This window comes from Oryx dammah, unplaced genomic scaffold (assembly GCF_014754425.2).
Source record: "Oryx dammah isolate SB20612 unplaced genomic scaffold, SCBI_Odam_1.1 HiC_scaffold_24, whole genome shotgun sequence".
Lineage (NCBI taxonomy): Eukaryota > Metazoa > Chordata > Mammalia > Artiodactyla > Bovidae > Oryx > Oryx dammah.
In genome coordinates, this window is record NW_024070208.1 from 68,829,102 (window position 1) to 68,844,932 (window position 15,831).

General features: G+C 35.2%; 1 protein-coding gene across 1 annotated transcript in view; it reads left to right on the plus strand.

Annotated features, from left to right (window-relative positions):
- Positions 1 to 14,567, plus strand: part of GPR180 (G protein-coupled receptor 180) — a 28,185-nt gene extending 13,618 nt beyond the window's left edge. The window contains exons 4-9 of the mRNA XM_040267339.1: positions 2,226 to 2,406; positions 2,548 to 2,597; positions 5,591 to 5,748; positions 9,254 to 9,445; positions 11,321 to 11,398; positions 12,420 to 14,567. Of these exons, the coding sequence (XP_040123273.1) occupies positions 2,226 to 2,406; positions 2,548 to 2,597; positions 5,591 to 5,748; positions 9,254 to 9,445; positions 11,321 to 11,398; positions 12,420 to 12,578 (818 nt within the window). The 3' untranslated portion in view covers positions 12,579 to 14,567. The remainder of the gene's footprint in view (positions 1 to 2,225; positions 2,407 to 2,547; positions 2,598 to 5,590; positions 5,749 to 9,253; positions 9,446 to 11,320; positions 11,399 to 12,419) is intronic.
- Positions 14,568 to 15,831: the final 1,264 nt, after the last annotated feature.

Here is a 15,831-nt window from a genome sequence, read left to right on the forward strand (position 1 = left end):
GATTCTTTGCCACTGAGCCACTTGGGAGGCTCACTATTCTGGTTACTCAATAAATAGTCTGAGAATGTTCTTTTTCTAGTGCATTTCTAACCTAACAGAGCCTGGAATCTTAACTTATAATGAATATTCTGTAAAGTATTATAAGTAAAAATTTAAGTAGAATACCATGTTTCTTTATACTAAGAAGGAAAGACAAAAACAGATTCAGAACACAGGATAGCATCAAGACTTTTACTGACCCACAGTTATAATGGTGTGCTTAGTTGCTCAGTCGTGTCTGACTATTTGCAACCCCATGAACTGTAGCCCACCAGACTCCTCTGTCCATGGGGATTCTCCAGGCAAGAACACTGAATGGGTTGCCATGCCCTCCAGGGGATCGTCCCAACCCAGGGATCAAACCCAGGTCTCCCGCATTGCAAGTGGATTCTTTACTAACTGAGCTACCAGGGAAGCCCACAGTTATATGTTTAGCTTATTTTCTGCCTTGTTTTATTACTCTAACAATCGCAGGCTTATGGTCCTATTATTGCTAAAACTAGAATACTCTACTTCTCTATGTCAGGAATTTTAAAAGAACATACACCCATTCTGTTATTTGATAATCTCTTCCTGAAGTCTGAACGTGCTTTCTTACCTGTACTAGCAAAGTGGACGAACAGCATTTATGTACAAAGAGCAGGAGAGACACCCAGTGGTTGAAATGTTTTCTCCTAAACATGACTGAGATTGAACTGTTTATTGAGTATTTTTCCTACTATTTGTATCTCCTGAATTACTTTTCCAAAATGATTTTCCATATAATGGAAACATTTCCTTCTGTTGTTTGAAATTTATCCCACGTGGGAAATCGGAGCACGTTCAGGGGTCACAGCTGGATGAAAGTGAGTGCAGTTTAGACTATTCATTCACAGATTCACTAGAGACAGCTGTATTCATAGCCACTGTCACGGTGCCCAGTGTTATTTAGGTAGAATATAAAAGCCCTAATGTTAGGGACTAACTTTCAGTGTAACCGAGTATATGTTAACTGTTAAACTCAGAGCTTGCCCTGGTTTGTTATAAAAATTTTCTGAAAGTTCTGAAAAACGAAGACACAGTCAAAAGATTCCACTTAAGGCAGAAAAGCGAGTGTTTATCTTGAGAATATGTGCAGACCATCCTGAAAAGTTGCTGGTTGAAACTAGAGGTCACTAAATGCCTAGCACCATTTTATAAATTCTGCACATTTACTTTGTTCTTGTCTTTACCAGCCAACTCCCTTTGCTCATTCAAAATTTCTGCTCACTTAGAATTTTTATTTCAGTATGGCCTGGCTTGACTCCTGTGACCTGCCCTAGCATCAGTTCTTTCCAACTTCAGTTTTTCTTGCTTCATCCTTTCTGTGTTTTGTGGTTTAATGTCCCAAGAGAACATGCTTAGCCTCTTATCTTTGAGAACCAAGTGATGCTATTGCCCAATGACTAGTCTTTGGATTGGTAGCCATTTGGTCAGGTGTTTTAGTTTCAGTCACCTGTGGAGTGGAATCACGTGGTCTCCATACGTTTTCCTCTTGGACAGAACGAAAGCCCTTTCCTTCAGAAGGAGGCTCTGGTCATGACACATACTGTGACCCTTTGTCCTAGTGGGAATTTAAGGCTTCCATCCATCCCAGAGCTGTGGCTCTCAGGCTTTAGCTGCATCAGAGTCACTGAAGGACTTTTTCAAACCCAGAGTGCTGGTCCCCACTCGAAGGGTCTCTGAGACCCTAGATGCAGGATGAGTCCCAAATGTGCATTTCCAACTAGGTCCCTAGTGCTGGTGCTGCTGCTGGCCCAGGGCTCACACTTCGAGAAGCATTGTCAGGGTGTGTAAACTTATTGACTGACTATTTTTAAACGTCTTATAGAAGAAACCCATTTGGGGGGTAAGAAACATATGTAACTGAATGTTGAAATCATTGTTTTTTCAAACAAAACTATTATTTTGTGGTTAGTCTGTGGGCTCATCTCCTGACCAGTATTTTTTTTTTTAATAGATTGACCTTAGTTTAAGCTGTGCTCTCACAGTTAAGGCTTTATTCCAGAGTAGAAGATTAAGCTTCAATGGGTTTTCCTTTTTCTCTCTTGCAAAAGTAAATAAAGGCTATGATTCCAATTAAAAGACAAGTTCTGAAAATATATTGATGGGAAGATTTGAAAGCAACCCAACACTGTAACTGGCTTGTTCCTTTCTTCTCTTCACAGGGTTACATGAGTTCTTTTTCCTCCTAGTCCTAGTGTACTTTGTGATTGCTTGCATTTATGCTCAATCACTGTGGCAGGCTATTAAGAAAGGAGGACCCATGCACATGGTTTTAAAGGTTCTGACAACTGCATTGCTGTTACAAGCTGGTTCAGCTTTCGCTAATTACATTCATTTCTCCAGGTAACTCAAAACCATTAAACCTGTGTTCATCATTGTGTCTAATTAATCCTAATTAGTCCACCAAAGTTATGTTTGCTTTGATTATGAATATTTTGTTCACATTTGTAATTTATGCTAATATTCTCCTCTTCAATTCCTCAGTTACTCCAAAGATGGAATAGGGGTACCTTTTATGGGAAGTTTGGCAGAATGTGAGTATCTTACTAAGCATTTCTTTAAAACATAAACTTGCTATCTGCTTCTTGTGTTTTCCTTTTTCATCACTTATTTTCTGTCATAATACAGTTTTTTTTTTTTTTTAATCTGAGGTTGATTAGATTTGGCTCAACTGGAAATAAGATTACAGATTTAGTTTCCACATATCCTGTTTAGTTTCTGTAGGGATAGATAATGTGTTTAGCTATTCATTGTCTTTAGATCATATTTATGCCCTTTGTGTCATTTCTACCCTCAATAAAGACTCAGTGAAGTAGGTATGCTTATCCCTATTTTGCAGATAAAGAATCTGGGCTTGGTGACAGAAAATACATTTACAAATGTCAGTCATCTGGTAGATGGTAGAGCCAAGACTTAGACCTAATTTTCTGACCACAAAGCTAAAGATTTTTTTTCCCTTTTATCATCCCTTTTTTGACTTTTTCTCTGTATTTCTAACCTGGAGCCATAGAATAAACCTATAATTGAGCTGACTTCTCAGCTTTGTTCTTTGATTTATAAGAGGAACTCTTATGAGGTAATTTTTCAATTAAGCATGATGGTGAAAAAATAAAATTTCCTATAATCATAACTTTTAAAAGAGAACTTCAGAGGTACATCAGGTCATATGTCATTCTCAGTTCTGAAAAACAAGTTAAGATTTGCTCTAAAAAAGCAGGTCCTGAATACACAACCATTCTAGGATTTACTTTCCTTATATTTTCCATGTTTCTCTTCTAGTCTCCTCACTCTTTAATAGGGTGTCTTACAGTAATCTCTGTAATCATCTCAGGACCCGCTTATCCTGATGCTGCCTATTTTAAGATTCTAAAACTTCTATAACGTCTCCTTTTCCTTGTGAAGAGGATATATATACTGTTACCTCTTGGGCATGAGCAAAAGTTGATTCTCTTTCTTTTGATGTTACCAGAACCCTTCTTTGTCCCCCTGTTTTCTCATAGATGACTCAGGATGTTTATAATAGAGTCCTAGAGTTTTAAAGCTGGACAGAACATAGAAATAATTTAGCTCATGCATTTTAGATGAGGAAATTGTAGTCCAGAGAGGCAAAGCATACAGAGGCCCATCATTAGCAAAGCTATTACTAAAATCAAGGACTTTTGAAATTTTGTATCTACTATAGACAAAACAGTCTCAGGCTGTCTAGCATCTTCATGGTAGGTTAAAAGCAAAAGTCTTTTTTAAAAAAACTACAGTAAATCAACATTGCTCATTTTTGGTAGTTCTGACAACAGGTTCATTAAATGATAAAATTTCTTTTAAAAAAAATTTTTGGCTGCACCACATGGCATGTGGGATCTAATTACTAGTTCCCAGACCAGGGATCAAACCTCTGCCCCCCGCAGTGGAAGTGCGGAGTCTTAACCACGAGACCACCAGAGCAGCCCCTAAAATTTCAAGATTTTTAATTAAATTCCACAGGATGGGGCTTTTGTGTGATCTGTGTAGTTTGTCTATAATTAGTTACTTTTCCAAGAACATATACGCCGTGTTCTGCCTATTGTCACAGTTACAGTATATTATGTCAATATGTGCATTAGTTAGTACACACAGAAATGAACCAGAAAATCAATGTACCCCCCACACCCTGTATTTGTAAAAACAAATAGCAAAAGCTAAGTAGCAACTTGTGTAGGTATATTCCTTTGGCTGACTTCTTTAAGTAACTGAATATGTATTTGTAAAATGCTTAATAAAAATGATTAGCATCACAGTCATTTAAAATCTCTGGTGTAAGTAAATTATCCTTGATCTGAAAGGCCATGATGTTTCTCATATTATTGAAATGTGGTGACAGTTCATTATTAGAATTCACTATTACAGATAAATAAGCCTAAATGTAAAGTATCTAGTTCTAATTGGGGTTAGGGTTAGAAAAATGTGTCAAAATAAATCTGAGAAGATCTATTATTAATAGGTTTTTGGCTTGTGACTTTTAATATAAGTATTATACTACAACTAGTTTTATCTGTTTCTCTAAGAATATCTTTGTATAAAAGAAGTAAAAGTTGTAGACATCAAAGTCATAAATGGCAATTTGAAGGAAGTTTTATTTTGTTAAATTGTGATCAAATGTTTATTCCAAAATCCACATCAAAATACACTTTGATGAAAGGTTATAAATTTTTTTTAAAATCAATAAATAGAACTTCCGAAATAAATACACGTGTAAGTGGAGGTAAAGGACTGATGGTTGTTTACCAGTAGCGCTGAACTGGCCCCGGGCGGATTTGTTGCGTCCTTTCCGCAACAGCAGATTGCCCCTGAAGTGTGAGTGATGGCCGCCTGGTGGCGCTTCACACTAATGCTTGGAGCACTTCATCTTTCTTCAGGACTCAGACACTAAGGCCAGCATAATTGGATGTCACAGAAGCTCTGCGTTTATCGTCATGCTATTTCTTACTAATAGTTTTACAAACCATTCTTCACATTGTGATTCAGCCATCAAAAAAACATTAACAACCCAGAAATATATAGTGTTCTCCACACTGCAGAAGTTATATTTAAAATGTGTTTTCATAAGTAGTGAGTTATAGATTGTAGTTAGAAAAACTAAGAAAAATAAGGAACACAAACAGATTTAAAGCTGGCCTTAAAAATATGTACAGGTACATATATATTTTTAAAAATAGAAGTTTTGCCATTGTGTTAGCTATTTTCAGAAATGTTTACAAATTTAATGGCAGAATTTTAATCCTTTAGATCTATTATTGAATTTCGGTAGTTTCTTTTTGAAAGTGCCTGTTTTTTGTGCTCAATAAAATAATTATGTTCTCAATGCACAAAGGATAAAATTTGGGAATTCCCTGGATGTCCTGTGGTTAGGACTCTGAGCTTTCACTGCCCAGAGTGTGGGTTCATTCCTCAGTTGGGGAACTAAGATCCCACAAACTGTGCGGCATGGCCACACAAAAAAATTTGTTGTATTGCAAAAGCTCAGCTGACTTTGGTTTTCATTTCCCATTAGTTTTTGACATCGCTTCCCAAATTCAAATGCTATACCTACTTCTGAGTCTGTGCATGGGTTGGACAATAGTCAGAATGAAGAAGTCTCAGAGCAGACCTCTCCAGTGGGACTCTACTCCTGCATCCACTGGTATTGCCGTATTCATGGTCATAACACAGGTGAGTAGTGAAACCAAATATTTCTGTTCTATACTATTCAAAAATGCAGACTTGAACACATCTCCTATTAAAATTGAACCCCGGGACCCATGAGAAATTTGTGTCATTTTAAACTATGAGTTTAAAGTGTGATAGATCATAAGTAAAGTAAGTCAGAAAGAGAAAGACAGATACTATATGGTATCACTTACATGTGGAATCTAAAATATGACACAAGTGAAATTATCTATGAAGCAGAGTTTGTTCTCTGACATAGAAAACAAATTTATGGTTACCAAAGGGAAAAGAGGGTGGAGGAGGGATAAATTAATAGCTTGAGATTAGCAGATACACACTGTTATGTATTAAATAGATAAACAGCAAGGTCCTACTGTATAGCACTGGGAACTATATTCACAATCCTGTAATAAACCACAATGGAAAAGAATATGAGAAAGAGTATATATGTATGTGTAACTGAATCACTTTGTTGTACATCAGAAACTAAGACAACATTGTAAATCACTTATAGTTCAATTTTTTAAAAACATGGAAAAAAAGAGTGATGGATCAAATAACCTGTTAATTTTCTGAGTGCTAGTATATGTAGATTGTAAAATTTCATTGTAGTTTACCTGAATCTGAGCTTCCTATCAGCATATTTAAGCACAGTATGTTTAATATTTAGTTAGATTCTCATTTTCTAATTAGGAGCTTTCTTTCATATTTTCTAACACTTTGTAAGTACTCAGTATTAAATCAGTCAATTAAAGAATCTTGGATTCATTCATTGGCAGGAATCTACTTTATACATGAAAGAATTCCAATGAATATCAGATTAAAGAAAAAAACAAAAAGTAGAATAAAGAAGAAAGGAATCTTGTTTTTGAATGCAAATACACCCAAAACAAGTTTGGTCTCTTAGAAGGGTCCTCTCTGCTCTTGTTTTGTTTTTCTCTGTTGTGATATGTAGACATTCTAGGATCTCTGTATGCTTATATGCAATGGATTTATAAAAATTCAGATGAAAGATATAAACATAAAAATTTGTACTGGATTTGTGACCAGTATTAGTTACAGATGAAAATGAAATATACACTTGGGATATAGGACATCATATTTGTTTTAATGCATTAAATAGATTGAAAAACTCAGTAGTGGAGGGTAAAGCCTGTGCTTTATTCATCTCTATACCTCTAGTACTGTAAGTGCCAAGTGACAGTCTAATGAATTTACATGATTGATTTAGAAAGGGACCATATTATAGGTATTTATATCTGAAAAGAAGATAATGCCAGGAAGGGAGAGCTAATGAGAAAGAACTGAATTGGAGGTGATTAAAATAAGGATAAGATCCTACCAACTTAACATTTCTGATCCAGGGTTTATGGAGAGTAATGTTACATCAAGTTCAAGTCTCATTTCTCAGTAGCCTTTTTTAAAAACTGAATTTTCATTATTTCATTATAATTTAAATTCGTTATCATAAACATACAAATTGAGATTATAACTCTACATTAGACTTTCTGTGAACATTTGTGAAGACTGTGTTAGACATGCCACTGTTCCTCAACAACAACCAGACTAGGAGGATGAGACAAGCAAACAGAGATCATGTAAATATGTATATCATATTCCACAGGTCACACATTAGCATATGTATGTGAAAATATGGGAGTGCTGAACTTAGTTGCTTCAGTTGTGTCTGACTCTTTGTGACCCCGTGGACTGTGGCCCACCAGGCTTCTCTGTCCATGGGGATTCCAGGCAAGAATACTGGAGTGGGTCGCTATGCCCTCCTCCAGAGGATCTTCGCAACCCAGAGATTGAACTCAGGTCTCCCACATTGCAGGCAGATTCTTTACTGCCTAAGCCACCAGGAAAGCATTTGTGAACAATGTGTTAGACATGGCACTAATCCTCAACAACAGCCAGGCTAGGTGGACAAGACAGGCAAAGAGAGATCACGTAAATATGTACACTGTATTTTATAGATCAAGCCTTAGCATACGTATGTGAAAATATGGCCGTATGAATATGTAAAAATGTGAATCATGGGAATGGTTATTTTTTTCTGCTTTGTTGGATTATAATTGAAAACCAGAAATTGTATAGATTTAAGCTACATAAGTTGATGTTTTGATATATATACGTTTTGAAATGATCACCAAAACCTAACCAGTTAATATCCATCACCTCATGTAGCAGGAGATAATAGTTCTGTGATAGCACTTTTTTGTGGTAAAAAGTCAAGTTTAGAAATGCATGTTGAGGAATCAGATGGGTATAATTTGGTGGGGTAGAGGAATAACTCAGTGAAAAAAAGATCGAATATTTGGTCCAAGAAGGAAATTCATCTGTGCAAGCGGAGAAAGGAGTTCACCTAGCAAGAACGTAGCAGGAGTAAAATTAGAGGGGAAGATTCAAGGAGGAAAGGAGGTGGTTGCTGGTAAACCCATAAAGCCCAAAATTAGATTTAGTAATGGAGTTTCCATCTAAATCCTTTGGAAGCCACTGAAGACTCAATTCTGAGGGCTGAGTTGGTAAATGAAGGGAGCACAGAGGACCAATGACTTGTGTGATGGTAAAAATTATCATAATTTAAGTGATTGATATTTAGTAAAGATGGAGGGAATGTGGGCGTTGATTTCTACTGAAGAGCAATAAACAGAACAGCTTAATCAGGAACTTGCTGAGTTTTTCACTGGTGTAGTAACCACAGGGGAGAAAAGGTGAACAAACACATAAGGAAAGTAACTCTGCCCTGGGTGCCATAATGAATATTAAAAATCCACTCTCCTTGGGACTTCCTTGGTGGTCCAGTGGCTAGCACTTACCTTCCAATGCCAGGAGTCCACCTTCAATCCCTGATCATAGAGCTAAGATCCCATGTGCCTCTTGGCAGAAAAATCAAAATATAGAGCAGAATCAATATTGTAACAAATTCAGTAAAGACTTTAAAAATGGTCCACATCAAAAAAAAAAAAAAAAGAAAATCTTTTAAAAATCTGCTCTCCTTTAACCAGAGAGGTTAATGTGGAAAAAAAGAGTGAAATCAACAATTCAGACTTGCTAGTTTGTGAATTATAAAAGATACTGAGATATTTGAAACTTTATCCTGAGATAACAGGCTTGAATGCAGAACAGTTTGATTCATAATAAGGTGTTAAAGTAAGAAAGAAATTGATTTAGAAGAAATTTTGTGCTTACTCTGTTCCTCTTTTCAACTTATTTTCATCATAAGAAATGTGTTACTTGAATTGTGCTAGCAGTAGTATTTTTATCTCTGATACATGGTCTCATTTGATAACAAGCCCCTTCCTCCAGCTTAGGGATGTCAGTGAGGGGAAAAACTGCCCATACTTTAACACCTTATATAGTTAGATAAATCTTAAAACCTCTTAGGAATGAATGTACTGTTTCGGGGGATATATAAAAGAGTTGAATAAAGTACTTTATTGTAAGTAGATAAGACTTTTTTCTCTAAAAATATGTATTTATTATATTATTATTAATTTTTTTGCAGAGTATTTTGCTACTTTGGGAACAGTTTGAAGAAACCAGTTCTCACAGTCACCATTCGCACCACAGCTTAGCAGGGATCCTTCTTATCGTTTTAAGAATTTGCCTAGCATTGTCCTTAGGCTGTGGACTCTACCAAATCATTACAGTGGAGAGAAGTACACTCAAAAGGGAGTTCTACATCACCTTTGCCAAAGTATGGGTTTGCTTAGAAAATGACTTCTTTGCATTGTCAACTTTATTCTGCATTACTGGAAAGTTAGTATGCAACCCTACGCTAATACTTCGTACACTTCTATTATGTGCCAGGCACCACTCTTAAGCCCTTTATGTGCTTCAGCTCATTTAATCTTCACAATTCATGAGCTGCAGATGATACTATCCCCGTGTTACAGAGCCCATGGAACAGTAGTTTCCATGTTATCTTTGGCAGGACAGTTTTGCTTGAATTGTAATTTCTCGATCAATAGGGATTTTACATTCTTTTCTATAGTATCAGAACTTTTTAATAAAAAAATAGATTGCTGTTTGCATTTCTCAAAAAAGCAGTTTATAATTGACTATGAATTGTTTACTCCCAGAATTATGCAATGTTTTATAACGAACCATGAAGAGCCATCCTTCAGGGTAAGCAGAGGGAGCCAGGAGCCTGAGTACACGCTACACTTCAGCCATTTTGTGGCATCCATACAAGATCATGTTGACTTCATCCCCCCTTTCCATGTCCTTCCTAGGCCACTGAGAGCTAAAGGCAGATGGATTTTTTTTTTTTCTGTACCCATTTAATAAAGGAAAAGATCAGAAGAGAGGTTGGGGCAGTCACGTTACAGAAGCCTCCCTCCCTGGAAGGTAATGCTTTTGGTATACAGATGGAGAGAATCCATAACCCATCCTCGGCAACTCTAAACCGCATTCTGACAAGCTGTTTGGTCACCCACCCTAGTCCACAGTCTCAGAGGAGTGAGGCTGCTATGGACAGAGGGCCAGGACTCCTTCTTTATTCCTGATGTGGAGCTTTGTCAAGCTGCTGCCGCAGGCCTCTTGTGTATCCAACAGGCAAGGATATGCCTTTCACTTTGGAATTTTTCACAGATACCGTAGTGCCTGTTGTCTGAAACGTTAGTATGTACTTCAGTTGTATAAAAACTAAAATTTTTCTTTTCAATGTTTTAAACAGTACCAAAATTCTTCTTAAACTGAAATTTTTATTTTTATATGTTTTCATATAATTATTTGAATAGGTTCAGACATCCAGAAGCATTTGAAGAGTAGCAAACACATTCTCACCTCTCTCCCATCTATGCAGTTATCACCTCCTTACATAATCACGACCATTAATTCCTAATTTATTTTTCAGAGAATTAAAAATATATATTATTAAATATTTTATATTTCCCTTTGCATTTATACAGATAGTAACATACTAAACACATATTTATACATCTTGTTTATTTTTCTTACAACATCAAGGTATTAACCATGTCAAGAGCTAGTAGTATTAACTTATTATTTTATTTCAAATTTAATTTTGGAAAAGGATATTTTGCCATGTTCTAGGAAAAATAGAAAATAGATATTTGAAAATAAAAGTGTTAAAAAGTTTCCCTTTCCTACTTTCCTACTTCCAGTGTCTTTTGTACTAAATCTCAAACAAGTAGCCACTGTTAATCAGTTTTTTGTGTTATTCTTACAGAATTTCTTCGTGTATGTATATGAAACTATGAATGAATATTCTTAAGTCTTTTATAGAAATATTGCACATTTGTACCTCGCTTTTCTCAATTATTGATTTGTTACTTGTTTAAACATGTTCATAGTATATCAAAATGTGTATATGTGAAAGATGGAAGATTTTAAATACTCCTTAAAAAACCATCCATTTGATTAGAAACAAAGTATCATTGTCACAACAATAGCAAACTTATTTCTATCTTTTGTTGCAGTTTCTACTGTACAGGCCAATTGGGATCAATCAAGACCTCCTAAATTGGCTAGTAATGTTTTCTGTCTGGTGCATTATGAAAACAGAGGCACAGCTGTGCTTATTCAATGTATTTTTCATTTGTTTCAGGGCTGCATCTTGTGGTTTTTGTGCCATCCAGGTCTTGCGTGCATTTCTATCATTTTTGATGACTACCAAAGAGATAAGGTAAATAATATACGTGATCAAATAGTTTTATTTCTAGTCTTTATTGGGAAATTAAGTAGCAAAAACCTATTTATCCACTCAGTAGTTTCTTTGGATTCTGTGAAATAAAACTTGAAAACAAAATATTAAACCAGTGAGTATTTCAATTTAGTTTATAAGCAAAATGATGGAAAGATAGCTTTTGTTATTCCTATTTTAACCTATCTCATAGTACTATTTTATAAATTAACTTGTAGAATATATAAACACAGCTTTGTTAAGAAAATTGATTAAAAATATTCACTGCATAATGGTAAATATCAAGATTGCTTTAAAAAAAAATCAGTTTAGTTGCTTTAACACCCTGCCGACTGGAGTGCCATGCTCAAGCATGTCACATTTTGGTTGCGTTGATACCTAACATCTTAGGTCAATGACTCCATCATTTCAAAGTGGAGTTCTGCCAGGAGCTCTTTACAAGCAATGCCATATGTGCTTGAACACAGAAGTGTTTCTTGAACCTGAGGTATTTACAGAGGGTAAATAGGTAGGAAGGTAGTCTACAAAGACAGAGAAGCGACCTGAGACTTTCTGAAAGGGCTTTTAGAGTACTCGTCAAGATTCAGGTAGGGGCATCCTTTATTCCTGTGACTAGATGAGCCAGGAGCCTGATTTTTCTTATTACTTTCTTATTACTTACTACTTTTTTCAGTGCATGCACCCTGAGGAGAGAATGGTTTCGTAAATTATTTTTTTGTGTCTTATTGTGACATCTATAAACTGCTAAAAGAGTTTTACTTTTGAACAATTACAGTCCTGAACATTAGTTGTATCTTTCTATTGAAAATTTCTTTTTAAAAATTTACCCTCAGTAAAGATGGGGAAGATATAATTTTTTCTTTATATATATTTACTTAAAGTATATATAAGTTTATGTATGATGTTTATGTATGTATACAGTGTATATAGGTTCGTGATAAATTGAATACAGTTTCTCTGTTTTTGCATGCAGTAAAGCATTCCCTTTCTTTTCTTTTTTCAGGTCATTACAATAGGTGTTATCCTTTGCCAGTCTGTTGCCATGGTCATTCTCTACAGACTCTTTCTGTCCCACAGTCTGTTCTGGGAAGTTTCTTCACTTTCCTCAGTAACACTACCACTGACCATATCATCTGGACACAAAACTCGGCCTCACTTCTGATACTTGCTTTTCTCTCAGGAAAAGTGAATTGATTCACCAGAGTGCAATAAGGATCCAAATACAGTGACTTTTTTTTCATACTTGTGGTATGAAAATTGAACAGAGAAAGCAGAGCATGTTATATATATATTAACTGCATTTAAGCAGTACCAAACTGAAAACTGAAAAAAAGTAACAAATGTTTTGAAATATACTTAATAAACTTTCAAGAAAGAGCGTTGTTATAAGGTGATTTATGCAGTTTCCATATGGAAATAAAGCTGAAAAGAATTGTTTGATATTTTTATAAGAGACTCACCACTTACAATGCCTCATCCTACATCAGTAGTTAACTCAGGTTTGATAGTCCAAAAAAAGTGATCAGTTAAATGATTACTTACTTATATGTAACTAAACTAAGTCCAGTTATGAAATCAGTGTAATACACTGGTTAAAAACTGCTTCTTTTTATGCTTTAAGAAAAATGCATTTCATATTGGAGTTTAAAGATATTGAAAATTAAGTTACTTCAGAAAATTAATATAAAATATATTTGTAGTTAAGTGAATAAGCTTTTGTTTATTTGTGGATGGGGTTATTCTCCATTTTCTTCTATTACTTTTGGCTTTCTAGTTAGGATTTAGCTTGATTAGTGAAGGGTTTTTGGCAGATAATTTGTGAAAACTTAGATACATTGCAGCGGTTATACAAAGTATTTTAAAATCTGAGCACTTAGGTGAAGGGACAAGCAGGTTAACATGTTTAAAAAGAAAGAAGGAAAAAGTACTCTATGATATGGTTACTAAAATTTTAATCCTGATATAATTCATTTCTCTTACATTGAATCCCCAATCATAATTAAGCTGTATACACAGATTAAATTAACAGAAGCATTTCACATAAATGTTGGTTTCAGTCATCAACTACCCATGAATTCCTGCCCATGGATACTTAATCAGGATTAAATTTTCTATGAATAATTGAAAAACAAAATACTCACTGGATTTGTTATAATCCGTGTTGGCACTGGATTCTAAGTGGTTGCCATCTTGAATCCTTTGTAATAAAGCCATATTTTTTGCGAATGATGCCCTGGTATTGAGTATACAAATACTCTTATCAAGTGCCTGTTAAAAAAATTGCTAAATGGTTGTTAGTACTTGCAGTATAAAATGACTATTCCTATTAAGAGTCACTGATCAGAAATTATTCTGTCTTGCAAGTCCTTCAGGCCTTTTCATTTTTACCTCTGGCTTATTTTAAATATTTTTTTTAAAAATCTGCTTTCAAAGGTGTTATGTTTTTAAGCAAGAAATAGTGCACTGATCTGGTAAATAACCTCTTTTAATTAAATAGTTAAAGTAACATAGCAGAACTTAAAAAATATCTATGATTTTGTCTTTGTTTTTCCTTTGCATCTAGTCTCATTGAAAGTGAATAGTATTCTGCTTCATTTTAAAGGCAAAATACATGTGTTCGTGACTAGCAAAATGGCAGAGTGACAAAGTTCAACCTGCTCATTAAATCATCAACAGCTCTTTGTAAATTATTTAATAAATGAGAGCTACATGTTGAGACTAGAAAGTCCACAGTATATTTTAGGTTTATGTGATCTTCTGAGTGGTCATGACCTTTTCTTTTACCACATCTCACTAATAACCCTAGTTATTATCTGTTGTATTCAACTGAAGTGCAGTTAATTGAGCTGAAAACAAAAAAGACTGAAGCCTTTTCAAAAGTTTTGTTAACTTGCAACAATGGGAAGAAAATAATCTTTGTGTTACCTACACAAAGAACATGGAAACTGTAATCAACATGTATGAAATATATTACTGTGCTTGCATTTATGACGCTTGAGCAATTTATTTTTTACTTTTATTTTTTAATTTCTGGTTGACTTCACTGATAATTTATTTTGTTACTCAAGAGCCATTGTTAAATGAAGGAAGACAGTTTGTTAATAAATGTATAAAACAGCTGTGAATAAAGTTTAGTCATCCGAGTTCAGAATTCATAGTTCATAAGTCATGACATGGTATCCCCTGTTTTTTCTCTTCCTGAATGTTTACATGGAGATTTGTTACCACAGTTTACAGAAAGATAAGTGTATACTGCAAACTAATTAAAGATCAGAACTTGGCTACTTTTATTTGTCAGATAATGCCTTTTTTTTAAAATCTATGTTTACATTTTTTCTTGGAGAAGTTGAATGGTCTTTTCACAGTGTTTTTTTCCCAGAAGCATTTTCTTTCTTCATGTAGGAAGGTATGTGTGCTCAGATGCTCAGTTGTACCCTCTTTGTGGCTCTGTGCAATCTTATGGACTGTAGCCCACCAGGCTCCTCTATCCATGGGGTTTCTCCAGGCAAGAATAGTGGAGTAGGTTGCCATTTCCTTCTCCTGGGGCTTTTCCTGACTTAGGGATTGAACCTGTGTCTCCAATCTCCTGCACTGGCAGGCAAATTCATTTCCTCTAGCACCACCTGGGAAGCACTATATAGGAAGGTATATGAAGGTGTTTTTATTGATATGTATAATCAATACATATCACCCTAAGCGCTAGTGTGATAATCATGCTCCCCTGTAACTGAGTATGAAACAGAATAAATGATTCCCCATAGTCACCTGACTTCTATTTCACTTTTATACTTTACCCTCATGATTTAATGAGCACCTATTAGATATTGTGTTAAATTTTAGTGAGAAAGAATGCTAGCCATAGTTAACTTTTGCTGTTGGTTTTTAACAGTAAACCTGAAATTGTGCTGAAAGTTAGAAATGAGCTTGAATATCTCCGTGTACCGCAGCTCACTTCAATATTTGAACCTTGGCTTTCAGCCAGATAGTGTTGCTAGCAGGGAGAGATAATCCAGGCAGAAGAACTTGCTTTAGGAAAAAAATTTTCATGATCTCAAGTAAAGTAAGCCATGTCTGATGAAAATGGGAGATAGATGAGTCTAAGGCCAATTCTAACGTAAAGAAACTAGAATCTATATATCAGCATGAACATTGGCCCCTTCAACATGTTTCCCTCAGGAGGCTGTGCATGCTCTCTGAAATTTCTTTGGAAATCTGGAATTATTTGTGAAACATTTATTTTAAATAGCTCCAGTGGTGTCAAATCTTGGAGGTTCTTTGTTCTTGAGAAGTGATATGATACATCCAATCAGTTTGAGACTAGATCTGAAGCGGTAGCACCAATTTTTGTTTCAACATGTATTTCTAAATTGAGACTAAAATAATGACGTTAGTTTTCCCATGAGATCTGAAAATTA